We start from the raw sequence: 22,365 nt of genomic DNA, 5'->3' as shown, positions 1-22,365 counted from the left end.
GAGACTGTGTATCTGAAATTCTAAAGATAGGCTCATTTTAAAATTATTTTGTGATATTGCTGTTGAACTGAATTTTATGGTTTAAGTGCGAAGAATATGATATTTAATACAAAAAAGGTTAAAAAAACGCCCCTTTGACCATAGTGTAAAATATGAAAGATTTCAGTTTTTTTATATTATAATTGTTGTCATTATTATTGTTATTATTATTTTATGAATAACACGGAAGAGAAAACCCAAGATCTTGATATCAAAACGGACAGCCAGCGAAGATCTGTGCTAAGCATAATTTTAGTCAAATAGGAACAAATTATACACTTGCTTTAAACAAATAACAACCGGCTTTGTTTAATTCCGTTACAGTAATATCCACGTATCTCGAGGTAATTTGTTCCACGACATACCGCACAAATCGTGAAATCACGAATAATAAAGAACGCTATGTTGAACAAGATAGCCATGTAGCATATATAATTCGACGAAATTTAATTGATAAATTTGGCACAGGAAGACATTATCAGTATTAAAAATTAGTAATAAAATTTACTGTACAGTATGTCACTACCTATACTGTATTGCTAATAGAATAATGCAAACTTTACTCTCCAGAATTTCTGCTTTTCATTAAAGAATAAGACATCACGCTCGTCTCACTGTTAGCATCACTAATGTTACGCTCTGAAGCCACTGTTGTAAATAAAAGAAATTCTGATTATATGTCTGCGACAGAATGTCGCTAACGAGAACAGAGAGATTATCAAAAGCAGTGGTGAGAGCAATTTAAGGGGGATATCTATGTACGAAGGGAAGACAAAGAAGTGAGATTTTTTTTTTCCTCATTGATAGACGTAGTGCTATTGCTCCTCGTCATGGGATGAGAAAGATCAAGCCAAGAAAGTCCTATTCCGATTAGTGATTTGTAAGAGACCGTAGATAAGGTTCGGATGATGACCATTTTCATCTGTCTTTCCGTTTAGTTACAACGGTTAGGAAGTGCAGGTATTAGCGGATATGAAAATACGATTGAATTAATTAATTAAAACAAAAAAGAAATTGAACACAAATATAAGTTTTTATTATGATTTATTCATGAATTAAAACAAAATTATGAGTTAATTTCAGAGTTTATTTTAATAAGAATAAAGTTTATCGCTTTAAGTGGAAACTTCAATGTCTTTGCTAAGTTCAGCATTGCTTTGAAACATGAATGAGTTCCGTCCTTAGGAAAGTAAAAAAATAAGCTTTATGTTTTGTTTTAAAATGCAAAAATAAATAAAAAATATTCTATATTCTTTGACGGGATAAATATAGAAAACTAAGATTAAATAAATGGTTACTAAAATACTATAAATAAATAAGAAATAAATACTTATAATAAATAAATACAAATAAAACAAGCTTCCTTGCATTATACCAAATACCTTTCATGGATGACAAAAAAAAAAAAAAAAAAAACTGAAAGATTTTAGAATTTACATTGCGCCCAAATGGGAGTTTTTTTAACGTATTGTGGGTTACCTTTATTTATTAAATATAAACCATAAAAACTAAACCTTAAACCATAAAATTCAGTTCATGAGCAATATCGCAAAATAATTTTAAAATGAGCATATCTAGTATTTCCGATACACAGTTTCGGGCGCTGGAGATAATTTTTTTTCCCCGTACAGTGTTGCCATTGCTCACTTCGAAATCATTGAGTTTGTTAATCAAAAATTCGTTCAAGTTTTACAAAATACGAAATAGATAATAAAACAAGTTCCAAATGTCTATATTCGGGTGGAAACATACATTATTCAAAATTGGATGGCTCTAGGTACCGTCGTTTTATCACAATGCTATAAACATACACATATTTATGCAGATTCTTCATTATGTAATTTCTGTAAGTAAAATACAAGGCTATAATATTTGGTGGCAACAGTTTGAAAAGTGAACCGGCATTTAAAGAAGTTTTCAACACAAAATACTAAAGGAAATTAATATCCCTTCTAGGATAACGTTCTTTGGTCTGAAAAAAAAAAAAAAAAAAAAATAATAATAATAATAATAATAATAATAATAATAATAAAAAAATCTGAAATGTTTCAGATTTTAAATTACGTCCAAAGGGGCGTTTTTTTAACGTTTTGAGTGTTACCTTTATTTATTAAATATCATGTTCTTTGCACTTAAACCATAAAATTCAGTTCAAGAGCAATATCGCAAAATAATGTTAAATTAATCATATCTTTAGAATTTCCGATATACACAGTCTCGCGAGCTGGAGATAAAAGTATTTTTTTTTATATATAACGTTGCCATTTCTCGCTTTTAAAGCATTGAGTTTGTAAATCAAAAATTCGTTAAAGTTTTACAAAATATATAATCTATAATAAAACAAATTCCAAATTTGGGATTTCAGATGCCCATATTCGCAGTAGGATTTCGTCATTCAAAATTCGATGGCTCTATGTACCATTGTTTTATCACAATGCGAGAAATAGACAATCATTTATGCAGATTTTTCATTATTTAATTTCTTCAAATATAATGCAGGACTCTAACATTTTGTGGCAACAGTTTGAAAAGTGAACCGACGTTTATGAGTCCGACGCAAAATCGCAAAACGAAAACAATAGTCCTTCAGGGACAAAGCCCCTTTGGACTAAAAAAAAAAAAAAAAAAAAAGAACAGTCATTCAGATGAGATATAGATCCGTCTACTGCATGTTTTCTTTTGCAGATGAACTTAGCAGAGGTCCCTTTCCCCCAAACGTTATTTTTAGTACTTTCATATAACATCGTTGAGTTGTGTTAACATTATAACAAATTTTATAAATTATAACAAATTTTCCTTTATGTTAAAACAGAGAGCTTTTTTTGCAGGACATAACATTAAAAGAGCGCAGGAATTATGATTAAAAAATAAGTTAAAAATACTCACTTGAGTCATAGCGAAGTGATCCACATCATCACTGGGAAGCGGCTCCGTTGGTGTAACAGGTGCGTCTTCATATTCCTTCTTTTCCCCATTAACACTCTCAAAGGGGGGCGATGATTCTTGAATCGCGTCGCATGCCACAGGTAAATCCTGCAGCTCTGCTTTATTTCTTCTCCTACACAGCAGGAGCAATAGGACGAAGCTGATGGAGAAGAGGAGTCCAGCGACGGCGAACACAGTCACCGTCAGGTGAAAGGGACAGGGAGCTGCCTCAGGGTCGGTCAGTTGAGTCACAAAGCATGTAATACCTAAGCCCAGCAGGGCGCACGCGGTAGCCACGAAGGAGGCGGTGACGCAGACGCATCGCACCAGCGTGGAACTGAGAGTGGTGCGTTGTTTCTGGGCGTCATTGCGGTGGTCGTTGAGCGCCATTGCACTTGTCTGGTCATCTCGAATCGGAATCACTTGTTGCTGTCGGGAAGAAAGGGAATATCTGTAATACCTTTCCCCCACTGGCGGGAATTTCTTTTTTTTTTTATCGAGAAAGTGATTCGCCGAATCGTGACCGCGGATCAGAGATAATCCTAAGAAGCGCTCGCTGGTGATGATGCAATGATAAAAAATTGCGTACTTCTTATGCTTTGTGCAGTTTTTATGTTTTATTAATGCTTACAGAGCCTACGGCAAGGGAGTGTATCTATTCACTTTTTAGAATTTCACGTTCAACAACTGAAATTAAAAAGAAGAAAAGGAAAGTAATTTGCAATCTGAAAATTTCTATTACAGTCTGACACGCAAAGAAGAATTCATTATTAAATATTTCAAAATTTAAAAGCTAAAATGCCATGCAATTATTTCGCTTCTTTTCTTAATTAAACTTTCGTAACTGAATAAAATTTTAAATGAATTTCAGTTTTAAAATATTACAGCTCTGGCATTTATTTCAGCGTTTAGTTTTTGAACGTTTATTAATATAAACGAAAAATATCAAAACATCCTAAAAGTATTATAAGTATCCATTAGAATAAAATTTTAAAAAAAATTAAGAAATAAAAATATAAATAGAGAAATGCAATCTGGTTGTTATCGAAAATTTTTATCTCCATTTTATTTAATTTTGCAAACAGACAGACGCACTTATGGCGAACAAAAAATCCAATCGTTGTGCTATAGGATTCTTTATTTCAAATTGGACTTTTTATATTTAAATTTTAATAAGATGAGTGGTACTGCTTTTATTATTGCACATATACTTATTATTAGGCTTTGTAAATGAAACTTAAATTCTCCTATCATATTTGGCATCAAGTTTGTCGCGGTATTTATTTTTTGTCGATACATACAGCTGAGAACTTCTTTCATGTTGCAGATACTAAAAATGCCAACATTGCCTTTCTTTGACAAGTTAGGATATTCATCATTTAAAACTGCACCAGAATTCCACTAAAGGCATTAATTTAAAGTTTTCTTGCAACGATGTATCAAATGCCATTTAAATAAATTCTTCTGCTAACATGTTCAAAGTCATTCATATATGAATAGGAAGTAAATGGTTGTTTAATCTACAATTCATTTTGATTTTTAATCTGATCATTTGGAAAATATTGATTAAAAGCTTCATTCAAACCTTTCAAAGGCTGAATAATTTCTTCAATAAATCTCTTCCTTATTTCAGCCCCTTCTGAAAAATGTACTATTATTGGGAAGCAATTTTAGTCGATGTAGCGAACACAAATTGTCCAAAATTCTTTTTCTTGAAATCAAGAATTTTTTCGTGAGAAATAAATAAAGTTAACCCTTATTTTAATGAAATGCTCGCTAATCTTTGTAAAAGTATTGCTTAAATAAGCTATGTTAAATAGCCATTCTATAAAATAATGAACCTCTCAATTCGAAACTTTGTTCTAAAAAGCATGCATCTCATCCCTCACTTCAAAAATAGAGGTTAGCATCTTTCCTCGAGATATAACCGTCTAACATCAGGGTATATGAAAGAAGACATGTAGGTACACTTCCCATGCTCTTACTTAGTCTTAAATAAATTATTATATAATAGCCGAAATTTTGTGAAATTAATGACTTTGATCATCAAGAGTATTTTTATAACTGGGTATAACTTTTTCTTTGTACCAAATGCGTCATGCAATAGTTAATGGAAAAATGTTTGGCGATGTTTTTAATAAGCTGTACAGCCTCATTAATTATGCCATTCGTGGCCTTTTCTCCATCGATACAGACATAAATGCATTTGTCTCATGGTATCTGTGAGTGTAATCATTGAAAAATAAACATTTGTCTGTTATCCTGGTTGAAGTTTCTTATCATTTACTTTAAGCTCTCTTAGATCCAGTGTTTTTTCTAAGCTTATTAAAGAGTATCTGTGATCTGATGTTATAATATTCCATCAAATTTACCCGCCTACTAGCATATTCAAGTATAAAGGATTCGCCTGTATTTTTAAAACTGGAGAATTCCCCTATATTTCTGGATCTGTGAGATTTCCCATGAATAGCGATCAATAAAGAAATGAGCCGGGGAATCACCGATAGCAAGATTCCGGTGATTCCACAAAGTACCCAAAATTATCCCGAAGCGTCGTCATAGCTTGTGACGTCAGCTTGTCAAATTTCAATCCACTTTACTTCCTTTAACTTTATGGCCCACCAGCGGCCGAGCGGTAAAGACGCTGAACACTGTTAGTTCGGTCCGAGGTTGGAATCCAGCGAACGGGCTGGCTGCATGGGCGTTTTCGTGGTTTTTCCCATGTGTAACGTGTATACGAGCCAATTTCCCTTAGAAAGTCCTCCACGAAGGCATCCCTCCCTTTAGGCAGATATCCCTCGTGTGCTTTGCCATAATTAAATAATCCAATCCAATCCCTTAATGTTATGCCCCCCCCCAAAAAAAGAAGGTCACGTAAGTTCTATGGAGCCTACGAATGAACCCTAGGGTTCCATGGAACACAGTTTAAGAAACACTGCTATACAGTGATTCTATGTGCGGTAATTCTATGCTATATGGTAATTCTATTTAAGAAACACTGCTATACGGTAGTAAAATATATTTAATTCATCAAATTTATGGTACTCTACAGTAATGTTAACCAAATGCAAATAGAATACTGTTTTGCATTGAACTAGAACTAGAAAGTTATATAAAGGAAAGCAAGTAATGTTCATGTAAACGTAATCTAATAATTATATATAAATGTAATATAGTCTTCCATTATATTTACTAGAAGTAGCAGTGTGAATTATTTTGAAGAATTTTGCAATTTACGATTCTAAAGATTCTAAAGATTTTCTAAAGGCAAAAGGAATCTAGCAATTTACGGAATTCTCTATTGTGAACCTTCTGCCTCCTACATAGAATCCCTTCATCAACACTAACCCTCAAATGATACCTTCATCTCCTTTTCCATCTTTTTATCAAATGGGATTTAAAGTTTCACATGCGCCCTGAGAAGTTTGTAAAACATCTGCCGAATATTTAATCCGCTCTCTCTCTGAACATGTCGTTTCCTTAGTGACACACTCAAGACCCTGGTTCTTCAATTTCTCTTTCTACTCCATTGCATTCAAAAGCTGGTTTATCCATAATCTTTCCAGAAATTTGCCTATTCGTTTCACCTCCAATCTTCTTTTCCGACTCCCTTGCGGTCTGGTGATAATCTTCCATCGTCTGGATCTTTTACCGCAAACTTTGTGAGGGCGCATCGAAAATTACCTTCAATTATTGCTTTGGCAAGGTAGTAGGCACTTAGACTAGTGGTCTAATGGTTGAAGGATCCACACTACTTCGCCAATTAAAGTTTCATTAGGTGCATAGAAATTGGCAATCACATCAATAGAAACTGTAGACTCGTATAGAAGAAACGAACTTTTCCCATTAATAATCGCCTTACTTATGTACGGCTGTAAATGCTTTTCTGCTCTGTCGTGCAAAACTAAGTGGGGTCAATTTCTCTTCCTTTGTTTCTTTCCACTGCGATCTCAGATGTAAAGACGATCCTTTTACGTTTCTTAAATTCCCTCGCCTTATCCCGCTTGTCTGCTTTCTGTAGATTATTATGTAATTTCTTGGAAGACCTTTGGTTTTTCTCTTTTCTCTTCCGCTACCTAGGTTCGTTTGGTCCAACAACCTGAAAAAATCTTTTACTAAAGAATGCTTTTTCTTGAAATCATGCCTTTTAGTTTCGAAATTATCTAGTTTCTTCGCTAAAATGAGCAGTGATTTAATTTTTTCCCATTCATCTATGGATTTCTGTTTAGCTTCGTCACTCGTGTGCCTTTTCATCTGGTCCACAACCATTATTTCTTTCAGCTCAGCAGCATTAACTTCTAACCGTTTCACTCATCGATCAAAATAAGTCTGCAATGCATACAAAAAGATCTTGCCACCTACTGTTCGGCTTTTTTCTGTGACTTAGAGATTTTTGTCTTATGGTTTCATAGCTTAATCGGCATCATTCCAAAAAAATCTTTTTCATTTGATCCTACTCTCGTGTTTTTCTCATTCTTTTCGCAAATTTACTATCTTCCCTACCTCCACTAACAAAATAGCCATAAACTGAATCGGCCACTCGGTTACTCATAAAGCCATACATTCGGTTTGGAGCTCAAAAGAGCTAATTATCCGAGGTATCCCCGATTATCCGAGGTATTGTCAGCCAATATTGCTTCGAATAACAGAAAATTTGTATGAAGCAACCGGCTATAGTGAATAAATTTTAAAAAAATGCATGTTAAAGACGTACAATATTAACACGTCAGAATGTAACATAAGACCTTGAAAAGTTTATCAGTAAAGATTCAAAAATTCAAAAATAAATTAATAATTATAATAGAATGAAATGAAATGAAATAAAACAAAATAAAATAAATGTATAGAAACATAACAATTGTTAAAGGAAAATGAAAAGGGGAAAATTGTAATGATTGTAATATGATCTTAGCATGTTTTCAGTTTAATTCCTGAAATAGTTTTAAGCTAAGTATTTCCAATAGGCCTGCTAGTTTAAAAATTAATCCCTCAAAAATGAAAAATGCAGAACTTAAATCCTTGTATCTAAAACATTCTTCTGTGGTTTTTTTCCCCACTGGTTCGTTTGCATACGAGGCTTGTAACAAATATTTCTCCTAAATGGAATATAATATTTTATATTTTGTCTAAACATCAAATTCATTATCTGATAACAATAAGCACCTCGAAAAAATTTCCTTCCAGCTATTTAATTATGAATGTAGCTCGACTCAGATCAACGTAGATCAATAGCTCGATTCAGATCAATGTAGATCAATAGCTCGATTCAGAGTAACTAATTTTTCATAGTTTTCGAGCCGAAAAGCCTAATAATTTCCACAACTTGATGATAACAAACTTGAAATAAATATATGTTTAAGAACCAAAAAGATTTGGTTTGTGGCAAGCAGTGCCAACAATAGAGAGGTTAGGAATTTCATACATTGAAAATCTCCTGGAAATCCTAATTGCTTTTACTTGCTCTCATTATGTGCACAATAGTAATTTAGGGGTCATTGAAATTCAGAATGATTGTAACTGGTATTTTCATAATTTCTCAGCATGATTTTGTCATTTTTTTTACCTCTCTTTAACCTATATACAGAGTGGTCACAATAAACTTTCCCAATATATGAACGCCCAGTGGCCTATCAGCTCAACCAATCGAAATCATATTTCAGATATTGTGATTTGAAGGTATGCGCTCGAGATTGTAATGATTTTAAATCAATGCAACTCTCAAGGTTACGATTATAGTGAAAATATTTCGAAGTTTTAGAATTGCAACGCCCATTTTTTTCTTGCGAAAATTGATAAGCTCATTGAAAAATCATGAATGGCATTGGAACGATCCACGTATGACGAAAATTGCCAGTGCAAGATATTTAAATAAATATAAAATTTGCAAAGAGCATTGTAAAAGACCAATAACCAACACAAAAGAAGAGAAGGTAAAAAAATACTTTTATTGAAATTACAAAAGATTTCAACGTGTCCACATTTTCAGACAATAAGGGTAGTGTATGCGAGAGATCGTTGATAACAATAACGAACGTTACATTGCAAAAGGATTCTGTATGTCTATAATGGCATCTTTCAATTCTGACAAATCTCGGAGATTCGATGGACACATCTTCGATTTCAGGTAACCCCAGAACCAGAAATCCTTCGGAGTGATTTCAGGGGATCACGGTATCCACGAAACTGCAAAATTATGGGAGATGACTTTATCTTAAAACGTTGCACACGTTGAAAACTTGTAATTCTAATAAAAGAATTTTTTGCCTCTCTTCTTTTGTGCTGTCTGCTCTTTTGCAATGTTTTACGCCAGCAATTTTCATCATACGTGTATCATTGCCAGTTATGGTTTTTCAATGCACTGATCAATTTGCCCAGAAAAAAAAGTTGAAATTGCCATTCGAAAATTTCGAAATGTTTTAACCGTAACCGTAATTGCGAGAGCTCTATTGTTTGAAATTATCACTACCTGCAGCATATATTTTCAAGAAAAGATTATCTAAAATTTCATTTCGATTAATTAAGCGGATTAGCCTCTAGGGGTTTATATATCCGCAATGCTTTTCTTATGACCACCTTGCGCGCAGGTAAGGAAGCTAATGTTTTCGGTCCAAGAATTTGATAGTGGGGTTTCAATAATAAGTAGGAATTAGGGTTCCCACATCATGTTTTTACTATTTTTGCAATGACCGTGTCTCTGCCTACGTGTATGTTATGACTATTTTTCATTCAAGATAACTCTTGCATCAAACTGTAAAAAGTTTCTTCTGCATTTAAACTTTCTGTATTTATATAAAAGTCAGTTAGAATTGAGGCAAAATTGGACAATCGGAAACGATATTTTACGCGAAGCCCAAACTTTTCAATTTTAATATTTAAGGCTATATCAAAGGAAACAACACGTTAGATGTTGGCTAAAATTGATAAACTGGAAGTGATAATTTACTTCAAGCTCTGGAAAGATATTCGTAAAAAATATATTACGATATAAACCAAAACTCCTCAGATTTGGTATTTTTAAACTCTTAAATGCATGTATGGAGCATATACAATTGTGACTGAGAACATCATATTAGATTTTGAATGTATATGATAAACCGAAAGTAGCTCTTTACTTGGAACTTTTAAGATATTCTCATGGAAAAGTATATAATAACTATAATACCAAAAAAAAATGCAGCACATTTTAAGATTATTTCTATTAGATCTAGACATGATATTCATTTATATGAAGCCGTCGAAAAAAATGAGTTTTATAACCGCATTTTATTTGCAGATCTTCAAAGCTCTCATAAGGCAGCCCGGTAACCCAAAAATACGCGTTATTCTCTTGCGTTGTTGATGATGACGAGGCACAAGGACAAACAGCAAATTCGAAAACACTTATTGGTTTACTCTTTATTAATCCAGGAACGCACGATAGTCATTATTCAGCTGTAAGTTCACAACGAAATCAGCATTGTTTACTCATACCTAAATAGTGCGGGGATATGTGTACACTGAGAATTAAGGGAAAAAAAAAAGTTGAAGATTTTAAATACGTCCAAAGAGGCGCTTTTTTTACATTTTGTGTGTTATCTTTATTTATTACATATTATGTTTTTCGCCCTTAAACCATAAAATTCAGTTCAAGAACAATATCGCAAATTAATTTTAAAATGAGCATATCTTTAGAATTTCCGAAACACAGTCTCACGCCCTGGAGATAAAAATGTTTCTTCTGTACAACGTTTCTATTGCTCGCTTTGAAATCCTTGAGTTTGGTAATCAAAAATTCGTCAAAGTTTTACAAAATATGTAATCGTTAATAAAACAAATTCCAAATTTCAAATGTTGGCTTCCAGATGCCCATATTCGCAGCAGGATTACGTTATTCAAAATTTGATAGTTACTTAGGTTATGTAATACTTAGGTTATGTATTAGATTTATATATAGCATTTTTCTAATATAGGTGTTTTCGGACAAAATCGGACTTTTTCTTAAATCAGATACCAATTTATTTTCCATATTTCGATTCTACGACTCAAATCATTTGATTATATTGATATAAGTTAAGCTTTTACACATGGCCAATATACCTAATAAAACACTATTAAAATTTTTGTATTACATTCTTTCTATTTATGAAACAATAAATTAGGTTCTGTTTACAAAAGATCAGATGGAAGGAATACTTAAAATTCGTTGCTGTTTAAATGGAATTCGCGGGAGTTGATGTGCTTGCCACATCAGATTTTTTTAGAATATCATTAAAAGTTTTTCTTCCTAAAAATTTAACCTTACCCCCTCCTGCGTAAATTCTAGAACTGTAATCAATGTTTCATCTTTTTTCATAAGCAGCATCACAGACATCGGTACCTCGGGAATTTTTCTGAATTCCCGATAGTTTCAACCCCCGTCTGATATAACTTTTTCATCTACCGATATGAGTTGATCTAGCGAAGTATTAATCTATTCATCTACGTATTGAAGCAAGCGAACTTTAAAAGAGAAAAAATAGCTCGTTTATTCTCAAATTTCAAAGGACAAAATCGCATAAGAACCGATATAAATATAGAAAATTTAAGTTTAGAGATTGTGCTCTCGACAATAGAATATCTTTTAAATATCCCACGACAGCTATTTTTATAAAATTGTATGCGTCGTAATCTAGAGATATTTTGCTTGCAGAGAATATTTATTTTGCGGTGGAAAATAAAATCATGCATCTAGCAACGGCAGTTTTAAAAAGCGCATTAGAGTATTTTCGTCTGCAGATGTTTCGCTTCTGGAAAGCTTAGAAAATGCCACGTTAACTCAGACGAGCTTCTTATCGGTGGACTGTCGATTCAATAAACTGAACTTTGTGTGACAGAAGGAATATGGTTGAACTTCATAACATTAGGAATCTCGATTATTTGTTTACATCTTTTAAAAAAATGCAAAATGCTTAAAAAAAACGAAAAATGTAAAATAAATAGAGAAGAATTTAGAATTTCATTTTTGTGTGTGATTGCTTAGAAATGTGGATAAATAAAGTGGTAATTTGGTATACACCAGGTCTGAAATACGTTCAACTTGATATAATCATAACAACAATGTTGTAATCACAGCAATAGAATTTTTTTGTAAGGATGGGTTAATTAGTTTCCTTTTACATTTTATCGGAAAAGTTCGTTTGGTGTATGTTCTAGGTTCTGAAATGGATTAATGACGTATACCTAGGTTCCACTGTAATGCGTGTTGCTTCTGCTCTGCATTCATGTAAAAACATTCCTACAGTATCCAAATTTCATACTTTTAGGACATAAACTGAAGAATGCTTTTCTCACATAAAACCAAGAATTCTCCTAAAGACTTAGGTTCCTAAATACTTAGATAAATGAGTGATAAAATATATCAAGATACACTTTAAAAATGGTGAAAAAATATTTTGCTTTCACTGTATGTAATGAAAAAGCTCAGCCTCGCAAATGAAGTAACATCTGTCACTGAAAATAAATTTAAGTAACTTATTTCTGAAATTTGAGGACATTTCCTGGTTACTCTAGGATATTACAACCCAGAAGAACAGTAATACAAACCACTGTCTTTCTGAAGTACAACCCACTAGCAATTAAGCTTTTCAAGGAAATAACATCTGTCACAGACTGTAGTATAATGAAGTGTCTCCTCAATGGGTAGTTTTTAAGCATTATTAGCTTCAGTAACACGTAGCATTCTCACATGTTCCTCTCATAAGATCGGGACAGTTTCTGAGAAGAAAATTACGTTGTTATGTCTACATAGATTTTACTTCCAGTATCTATCAAGCCACATACCGCAAGATTATTTTCAATTAAACTTTTACTAAAGGAGTAAACAATAGAAAAGCTCTTTATTACTAGAAATTTCATCTTGTTGTTTAATATATCGTTGCGTTACGCCTGGTAATATTTTTACTGATAATAGTAATCAGAAACATTAGGTTTGAATTAATATTTATTTGCATTTCATAAATTTGTTAATTGACATTAAGTACATTGTTTAAATATAGAATGTAGGCCCAAGTTTATGATGACCGTAGAGGGATTAGAGTAGAATGTGGAGGGAATCTGACGAAGGTTATAATTAATTATATTATAGGGCACACACCAAATTTAAAGATTTCGTACATCGATAATGATTTTGTTCTAGCAAACTTTTGTCTTTTTCAAGAGACATTATAAACAGATTTAAACGTAATGTGTGAAATAATATATAACTGTTCAAGTATTGTTTAACAGTTTTCTATTTTTTTTTTTTGTTTATGTTTTTTCTTTACGACATGCAATTTTTCATATGGGATATTTGTTCTCATGATTTTGAGAAACGCTGTTGTCTCCTAAAAATTCAAAATGGTTTCCTGAATAGAATAGTTCTGGTAAGAAAAAAGTAAAGCAAATCCACATCTGATACAAATATTTATTATATAAAAAGGTATAATACAAAACTGGAACCTAGTTCTCAAAATTTGATCGCATTTGTTGTTCCTTTGATGTCATCTTTTGTTTCGGACATCCAGTGGCTGTGGAAGTGTGATAGATGCACTCCAGATTCCATTATTGCAAGAAGATATTTGAAATACATAAGATCTGCGATAAAACACATCAACAAATTATATAATTAATATTCTCATGTTTTATTTCAATTAATAAAAGCAAGTAAATTCTATCGCAAACACAATTAAGCATATTTATGTTAAATAGATTAAAAAACAGAAAGAAAAAAAAAAAAAAAAACTGCTGCTTAAAATATTGGGTAAATATTTGATATACCCAGCAATTTTCGATATGCAAACTCATTATGAATGGTGATAAAATTCTATCACATTTCAAATAAGAATAAATTAAAAAGTTTGTATTATTGTATTGCTAAGATAATTTCCAATAAAACTGCAATATGCATTTTCTTGAACTCTAACTGGATTTGGAGAGAAATATGCTTCACTCCATTACTCTTTCAAAAAAAAAAAAAAAAAAAAAAAAGAGGAAGAAGAAGAGCTTGCAGATTTTTATATTACACCAAAAAGGATGTTTTTTTTTTTCATTTACATGCACATGTGTGCAGGCAAGCCTCCACATTTATTCAACATCATGTCTGTTCAGTGCGACCTCTCAATGACAAAGCGAGATTGACCACTACAACCGGTTTTCTTCCTTCTGCTGCTGTTCTCCGTAGGTATAGGACGTTTTTCTGGCCGTTCTCACCGCGGATGACGGGTGTTTGAAATTTTGTTATTTTTCGTTCCTTTATGACGACCATTTCCATATAGTTTGAAGAGAATGCATTTTGCCTAGAAAATAGAAATTAGTACTGAATATTCAACTAAATTTATCTAGATGCTAACTTCTGCAGTGAATTAATGATGTTCTACGATTTGAAATATCCTCGAAAGGACTTCATGTGCACGTGTTGCACCTTCCAGATGGTGCAGAAATTCGCCTTGTGTTTCTTCAAAAATATATTGGAATAACCAGTCAACTCAATTTCCTCCGTTATAAAAATTGATTTTCGTTATCATGAAACTTTGCTTAGCGAAGATGAACTGATATTTACTTTGATTGGAATATTACGCATTTCCTGTACGAAAGGTTAGGATTGAAAATGGTAGGACTGACACGTACTGCAGCTGTATAACCACGGTCTATTATCTTCTGCCTGGCGATGTTTTCTTGATTTATACTGGTATTAATTTAAAATTTCACGATGTCAAGATCTAATAAATTTCTTTTAATTCACATTATTTGAAGTGTCATCCTTTGGGGGTAAGTTACTTTAATTCCATATTTTTTTTTTCAGATCACACATTTCATCCTGCACGTTATCAAGTATTTCTGGGTTATTTCACGCCCACCATATTATTATTACAACATGCATGTTTCAAGAGCAATTGGGCTAATGTTCCTTTGTGCTAAAAATATTTAAAAACAGCGTATCTTTAGAATTTCTGATAGACAGTCTCAAGCACTGAAGATAAAAAAGAATTTTTCCATACAGTGCTGCCATTTCTCGCTTTGAAATCATTGAGTTTGTTAATCAGAAATTGATTAAAGTTTTACAAAATATGAAAAACACAATAAAACAAATTCAAAATTAAAAATTCGCGCTTCCAGGTGTCCATATTCGGGTGGAGGAATACGTTTTTAAAATTTTATGGCTCTAGGTATTGGTTTTTCATGCTGCGAAAAACATACATAAATTCATGCAAATTCTTCATTATTTAATTTATTTTAAATATAATACAGTGCGATAATATTTGGTGGCAACAATTTGGAAAGTGATTCAGACTTTTGTAGTGATTCAACGCAAAACCCTGTCTTGAGATTAACAGACCTTCTGGGCTAACGCTCCTTTGGGATAAAAAGAGGAAAGGAAAAAATTAAAAAAAAAAAAAAAAAAAAAAAAAAAAAAAAAAAAAGGGGGGGGGGGAAATTGAAACGAAAGCAAGCAAGAAAGGAAACAACTTTAAAATTAACTTTATTTAATTTACAGATGCAAAAAAAATGAGATAACAGAAAATAAATAAATTAAATAAAGTTTTTAGTCATCAAACTTTCTGTCAGGATTCGCTGCGAAAAATATGTAAAATATATATATTTTCTATTTCTTCAAAAGAACTTTTCTATATCATTCTGCCTTCTCTGATATTTCAAAAATAAACTGTAAGTATGATTTCATTAATCACGCGTATTTATTAGGTATTTTATTTCACATTTTACTTGCCAGATTCAATGCGCCTATTTAGGAATATATAAGGTATTTCTCCCGCCTTCCTAGCGTGCCTTCGTGATGTAGTGGGTCTGCACGCTGAGCCGGTATTCCAGAGGTCCGTGGTGCGTTTCCCGGCGAAGGCGTTGCTCATTTTCATCTCTCCGGCCTCAAAAATACCTAATGTTTCTACAAACAAATTTCGTTGATTTCATGTTTTGCTGAATTTTATATTTAAGTTCTGTAATAAATACATTGCATTACAAGAAGATTTTATTCTGCATAAATTGAGTGTTTTCTTACACGTTATTTTAATTTAAATAAATAAACTTCATATATGAATCTAGTAGATATATTGCGTCTAAACTCGTAACTTTTGTACTGCGTCCGACAGAGGCTTAAGAGTTCTTGTTTTAAAATAGTTCATTAGACTATTCACCTTGTAAAACATTGCATCCTCTTCTTTAAGGTTAATGGACCACCAGTGGCCCAGCGTACAGTCGCTAAATAGTGATAGTTCGAGCTGCGTTCTGACTGGATGGGCGTTTTCGTAATTTTTCTAATGTGTAACGTGGATATGAGCTAGTTTTCTACGAAGGCATCTCTCCTAGGTAGATAGCCTTAGCGGTCCCTGCCAAAATCAAATAAGGCAAACTAATCTTTGAAGTTAAATACTATCAAATTCTTTAAGCTTTATTTGAGACACCTTACATTGCTTTTTTTTTAACGTTTCTATTTTTGTAGACTTTTAATTCTAAACTACACTTTTATTTGGTAATATAAATATTGCATACAATATGATATAGATGTTGTTTCAAGATCAAAAAGCAGATATTTGAATTAACAGGTGTTCCCTGAAGAAAATATTAAACCAAAAAATCTGAGTTATAAAATGTATAAGAGTCCAAGGAAAATTACGGTTTCCCTTGGTCTCTTATAGAATTGAAGATATTAGTAACAGAAGCAATAGAAGAAATCCTCGCATCATCAGCTGGAAGAATGAAAATGAGAAAGCTGAAAATGAATCAGATGAATGACACATTTGAAAGTTAATTCGCATTTTTTCTGCCAAGTAATAAATCTAAGAGGCGGGTAGAAGAGAGAAGATAAAAAAGCCTGAAGCTTCAATCATTTATCTCATTTATCATGGGATTATATACATATATACATAAATCAGTAAAATTTATAGTACTTTTATTTTAAGAGACAGTGAGGACCTTCTTAAGGAAAATGAATTGTGCTCAAATAACCTATGAAGAAAATCACAAAATCTCTCATGCAACCGGTCCGTTTGCCGTGATTTGAGCCCATATCAAACTCGCTCTATTCTATCGCAGCTGGCTTTGCACTTTAAAAAACATTTGAAATTCTATTCAATTCGCCAATTGCAACTCGTGTAAAATGGATTGCTACTATGATAGTTTTTTACTGCACGTCATATGCATGCATCATTCATTCCTTAATCAACATATTTGTCATCATACAAAGCGTAACTATTTGTATCGCGCTAATATAATTGAAGTATGAGACATTTTTCTCCAATAAAATGATTCTCACTGTTTCTTGTATTCTGACATAATTTTGAAAGAATTAAACTTTCATACGTTGTGTTTAACATTTCCTTTTCATTTAATGTGTTATTGACAACTAAAATCTACTGCTTTAGCTTTTTATCTGTTCTTTATTATCCTTCATTCTTTATTTTATATTTTTGTTGAGTGAATCCATAAGGAAATTTCCAGATTTTCAAGCCTGAAGTTACCTTTTTGTTCAACACTAGAAGCAAGGACTACAAATTATGAGTATTAAGTAACTGTGTTTGAATTTTATTTATCTTTGCAGGTGATCATGTTTTTTTGAAAAATTAATTGATGAGTGTAGAGAAAAAAATCCATCTGCCAGAAACTTTTGCGATCGAAAAAGCAAGTTAAACAAATCTCAGACATTTGCAGGCAAGGATTTACAATGTTGACAACAAAAGAACTCCCGAGAAACTTTCCAAATGCTACCAAATGATGCAAAATATTGTCAGAAGTTCTAAACATGCAACTGTTAATAAGAAACAATCTCGTTAATTTTATTGATACCAGCGTCTTTCCACAATGAATAATCTCCTGCAAATCATAAAAGTAACTTTAATTCATTTATTGTGACAATACACTTAATTCCTAATAACACAATAAATGTACACATTTAAAGAAATTTACTTTCTCATGACATTTATTAAAGATTCAGTGTCTTCGCAGATAATAAGATTTTCATAAATTCGCAACTGTTATTGTAAATTAAATCGTTATTTGTAAAGATGTACTAATGGCGGTGGTGGTGTCGTGCCCATTAGAACCTAAAGTTGATCACACAAGACTATGTGTAGACAAGGCGCAGCCAGCTATGTCAGTGATGTTCCCAGAATAGAGTATTTCAGGATTAAAGGGATAGATATTCTTCCAGAAGAATCACAGATTTTATAATTGGAGGACAGTTAAGTATATGGCCAGGACTTTATGCCATTTTATCACAGTTATCGCACGGACGGTAGGATCTTGTGCTATTTCTTTCTATCTTCATCTCCCCGAAAGTTTTGTGTTCTGAGTCGAGTTGTAGTTTTTGTGATATCTTAATTAGCATTAATTTCTGCTAGTCGTTTCTGGATGGTATTACCTCGTAATCGATACCCTGCGATGGCATTTGCGTTGTCAAGAGTAATTTAATTATTATTACCATCGTTAAGATCACTTGCCTCTTTTGCGAACCTGTTTGCCATTTCATTTACAGGAATGCCACCATGAGCAGGCATCCACTGCAGAATGCAGGACTTATTTAGACTGTCAAGACATAATAACTCAAGATTAATTATTTTATTTCATCGCTAATAAATTCATTGAAAGAATTTCCCTTTAAAATCTCTTTTAAAATATGAAGGCATCCCTCTCTGTAGGCAAACAAACCTCGTATGCTGTGCTGTAATCGGAGTAAACATCACTGAGAGATACTGACTTTGTTCTCAAGCATATAGAAAGAAAAATGTTCTGATTCATCTTTTTGTATTCAAATTTCTGCTGACCAAAAGAGTTTTGCAGACGCTCTGAGACATTATTTCACAAAAGAGTTATCGACTTTCTCATCTTAAGCTTCTTAAACCCTTGCCGAACGTGGATTTGGGGAAGGCGAGTTTTGCATGTACGCGTTTTCTTAATTGCTTACATTTAATTTTTCGGAAGTCCTCTTTAATAACTGGCTGGGAAATTAATAAATTAAAGAATTCAAATATTACTTAGAACAGCAAAACCTGAGCTTTAAAGTTCTTCTGATTCACGAAAATGCTCCAGAACATGGTACTGAAGCCCTTACAAATTTGCATTCAAATGTAAAGGTTTTATTCTTTCCACCAAAAACCACTTTAGTATAACCAATGGATCAAGGGATCATACATGCATTCAAAGTACATTATGTTAGGCATGATTACATCTCTGCAAATTTAGTTCTAGACGAAAGAAAGCATGACGCATTAATGGTATTTTGGAAGCAATTAAAAATTAGACACTGCACAGAAATGATTAAACTCGCGTGAGAACAAATGAATTTATAAACTATGAATGTTTGCTGGCATCATCTCTGGCTAGAAGATGTCAATAATTTTGAAAGATTTCCATCGATTGAAAATGAAACCAAGGAATTCGTACAAATTGCAAATTCAATAGATAGCAAAGGATTTTCAAATATGGAAAAAAGGAAATCAAATAATAAGTTCGAGAAAGACGATCGTGAAATTACAAATGAAGAATTGGGTGATCTTATAACAGTAGCAGACTGTGAAAGCAGCGATAGTGAAGAAGATGAAGAGCCTTCAACCTACAAGAATTGTTAAAAAAAAGGCACAGGAACTGTATAATTTTGTAATGGAGATTGACCGAAATGAAGAAAGAAGAAAGCCGTGAACGATAGGCATTAAAAAACTGCGCCCATTATATCGAAACTTTTCAAGAGTTGCCTCAGTCATTGTCCCAAGCAAAAATCACGAGCGTTTTAAATAAATAATCGTAGCATGTATTTATTAAGCAGTAATAAAGATCCCTTTAATTAACATTTGTTTCGATTTTTTTCTCTTTTAATGACAACAATATTATGGTTTGTTTAAATTATACATACTTCCTTAATTTGAACTATACCATATCCTATCCTTAATCTATAGCTATCCTCAATCTGAATTATACATATCTTGAATCTGAACTATACCTATGCTTTTAACTACAATAATATTATCTGAACTATACTTTATCTATCTTTAATCTGCATTAGATGAAATTTTCATTTAATAAGCATTTATTTTGCTTTAGAAAATTTATATAACTTGTCTTCAAAGGCAGATTTGATTAACATTGTGAAAAGGCAGATTTCAATCAGCATTTTCGAAAAGGTCGCTTAAAGCTCGGGAATATTGATGAACATAATGAAAATATCAAAAAGGCATTATTATAACTTACTGTCCACTCGTGAGTCCCTGCACCGTGTATAGAGTGTTTCGAGTGCGTCCCACTTCTTTCCAGTGATTGCTGTTTGAGAGTCTCCTCTGCACCAAGTACACAGGTTTGCGAGTAGATCCTTTTGGCGCTTGCTGATCTGTAGGTGCAGACCATGACAGAATGACCCACGTTCTGCCGGTGCTTAAAACAGAAGCAGCAGCCGGTACAATAGTGGTCCCTGTTGCTTCTGCTGGAAATAAAATAGATTACTGCGCATATAATTTGCTGAAGAGAAATATATACATGTGAAACAAGATGCATGCTAGAAGTACCGTTAACTGTTAGCTAGTCAGGCTGGATTATTTTCATTTCCTTCACTATAATTCCTTGAACACATTCCAGAAATTATACTCAGACTTGTTTATGCGAAAATATAAAAGTCATTAGTCACACATAATTTAATCATCAACTACCTGTTTAAAGCTAGAAAATTCATCAAATCATTATTCTCATATCTGAAAGAATAACCACCAGAATAGCCTTGTAAAAAATCATGATGAGAAAAGGGAATGCGTTCATGAATGGCAAAAGGTGTTCAATAGCGGCTGAGTGGTAAAGTCGCTGAACATTGGTAGTTTGGTCAGAGATTCGAATCCCGCAAATCGGCTGTCTGAAAGGGCGTTTTCGTAGTTTCCCCATGTATACGAGCCATTTCACTTAGAAAGTCCTCCATGAAGGCATCTCTTTCCTTAAGGGGACTCATACACCTTAAGCCCCTCATGATCTTCGAATATGTGAGTGTTGCAAGAATTGGAATATTTTATTTATTTTAATAGTAATTACTTCCAACTTTTTACAGCTGACTCCATAATATGGCTGCTTTGGAAAATAGTAACCAGAAAGTTTGTGTTGCCACAAATATTTTTGTAATTTAATCCTCTTTGTGAAATATATTTCGCCATGTTTCCACCTTGCGCGCATGATATTTTAAAAATGGCTAATGGTACATACTTGAAATTGGATGAAATTCTTTATATGGGCACTCTTTTCTAACTGAACCAACAATCTGATGAATATTTTAATATTGAAAAATTTTATGGACAAAAACATTAAAAATTTTGTTCATAAAATACATTTTATAAACTTAACTCAAAATAAAATAAAAAATTAACATGAAATTTTTAGAATTTTAGGTTCACAGTAGTTTCCAAATGTTATAAAAGCTATATATTAAGTATGGAATTAAATTATGAAACAGAATGTTTTAAACTGTGCGCGCAAGTCGGAAACATGACGAAAAATGTTGTCACAAAGCGGATTAAATTATAAAAATATTTGTGGCAACACAAGCTTTCTGATTACTATTTCAGAAAGGAGCTATATTATGTAGTCAGCTGTAAAAAGTTGGTAGTAATTGCTTTTAAAATAAATAAGTTATCCCAATTCTTGCAACAGTCACCTATTCGAATATCTTATGGGTTTTAAGGTCTATGAGTCCCCTTAAGCAAAAAGACTCAAGGCTTTTCCGTAATCATATAAACCAAACCAAGCCTGTGATTGGCAAAAATCTTAGATACCTACTTTAACAGAAGACATTTATAGAGTTTCTTCCCGATTCTGTTCGAAAACAGACCTGGAAACGGAATCTAACACTACCGTATTTCTATCATTAACTTTGTCGGGTGCATTTTGGTTCAATGAACTTTAAGTATTCTTAGATTACGTTAGATTATCTAAATATGGAACAGTATACAAGGGTTATCTGTCTAAGACCTGCCATTCAACCAGCCCGTTCGCTTGGGATTACACCCGAGTCGAGGATCCGCGATGAGGGAGAGAAAAATACCAGTTCCCGGTACAGATGCTTAAATAAATTACAATAGATTTTTTTTAAAAAATGCAAATACGGCAAAAAACGAGATGTTTTCCTGTCGGTCATCAAATGACTGATATGTTCCATATTCAAACAAAAATTTAGAAGTAGAATGCTCCTTTTTCCCTAAGCTCCTTTTTCTGATCAGTCTTTTTATCTCAACAGTATCCATATTTTATTGTTTAATTTCTAAATTAAACCTGCTAGAAATTATAGGACTATATTTTTCCTCGAATGCTCAACCATACCTAGTGTTCTCAGCTTTGACTGATCTTTAGTACAGTATAGTCGTGGGTATATATGCGCATATACACTGTAAAATAGATGCGCACTCCTGCTGCTGATTTCGCTAATTTGCA

General features: G+C 32.8%; 2 protein-coding genes across 2 annotated transcripts in view; both read right to left on the bottom strand.

The window, feature by feature from the left end:
• LOC146998445 (uncharacterized) overlaps positions 1-3,393 on the bottom strand; it is a 50,601-nt gene extending 47,208 nt beyond the window's left edge. The window contains exon 1 of the mRNA XM_085810671.1: positions 2,926-3,393. Coding sequence (XP_085666797.1) covers positions 2,926-3,354 — 429 coding nt within the window. The 5' untranslated portion in view covers positions 3,355-3,393. The remainder of the gene's footprint in view (positions 1-2,925) is intronic.
• A 9,977-nt stretch (positions 3,394-13,370) lies between these two features.
• MnM (myomesin and myosin binding protein) overlaps positions 13,371-22,365 on the bottom strand; it is a gene marked incomplete at its 5' end in the record, with an annotated part of 65,143 nt that continues 56,148 nt past the window's right edge. The window contains 2 exons of the mRNA XM_035353623.2: positions 13,371-13,554; positions 20,155-20,383. Coding sequence (XP_035209514.2) covers positions 13,461-13,554; positions 20,155-20,383 — 323 coding nt within the window. The remainder of the gene's footprint in view (positions 13,555-20,154; positions 20,384-22,365) is intronic.

Source organism: Stegodyphus dumicola, chromosome 2, assembly GCF_044657685.1.
Source record: "Stegodyphus dumicola isolate Sdum_Otavi_A_Nest chromosome 2, ASM4465768v1".
In the NCBI taxonomy this organism is placed as follows: Eukaryota; Metazoa; Arthropoda; class Arachnida; order Araneae; family Eresidae; genus Stegodyphus; species Stegodyphus dumicola.
This window is presented reverse-complemented; position numbering and strand designations above follow the sequence as displayed.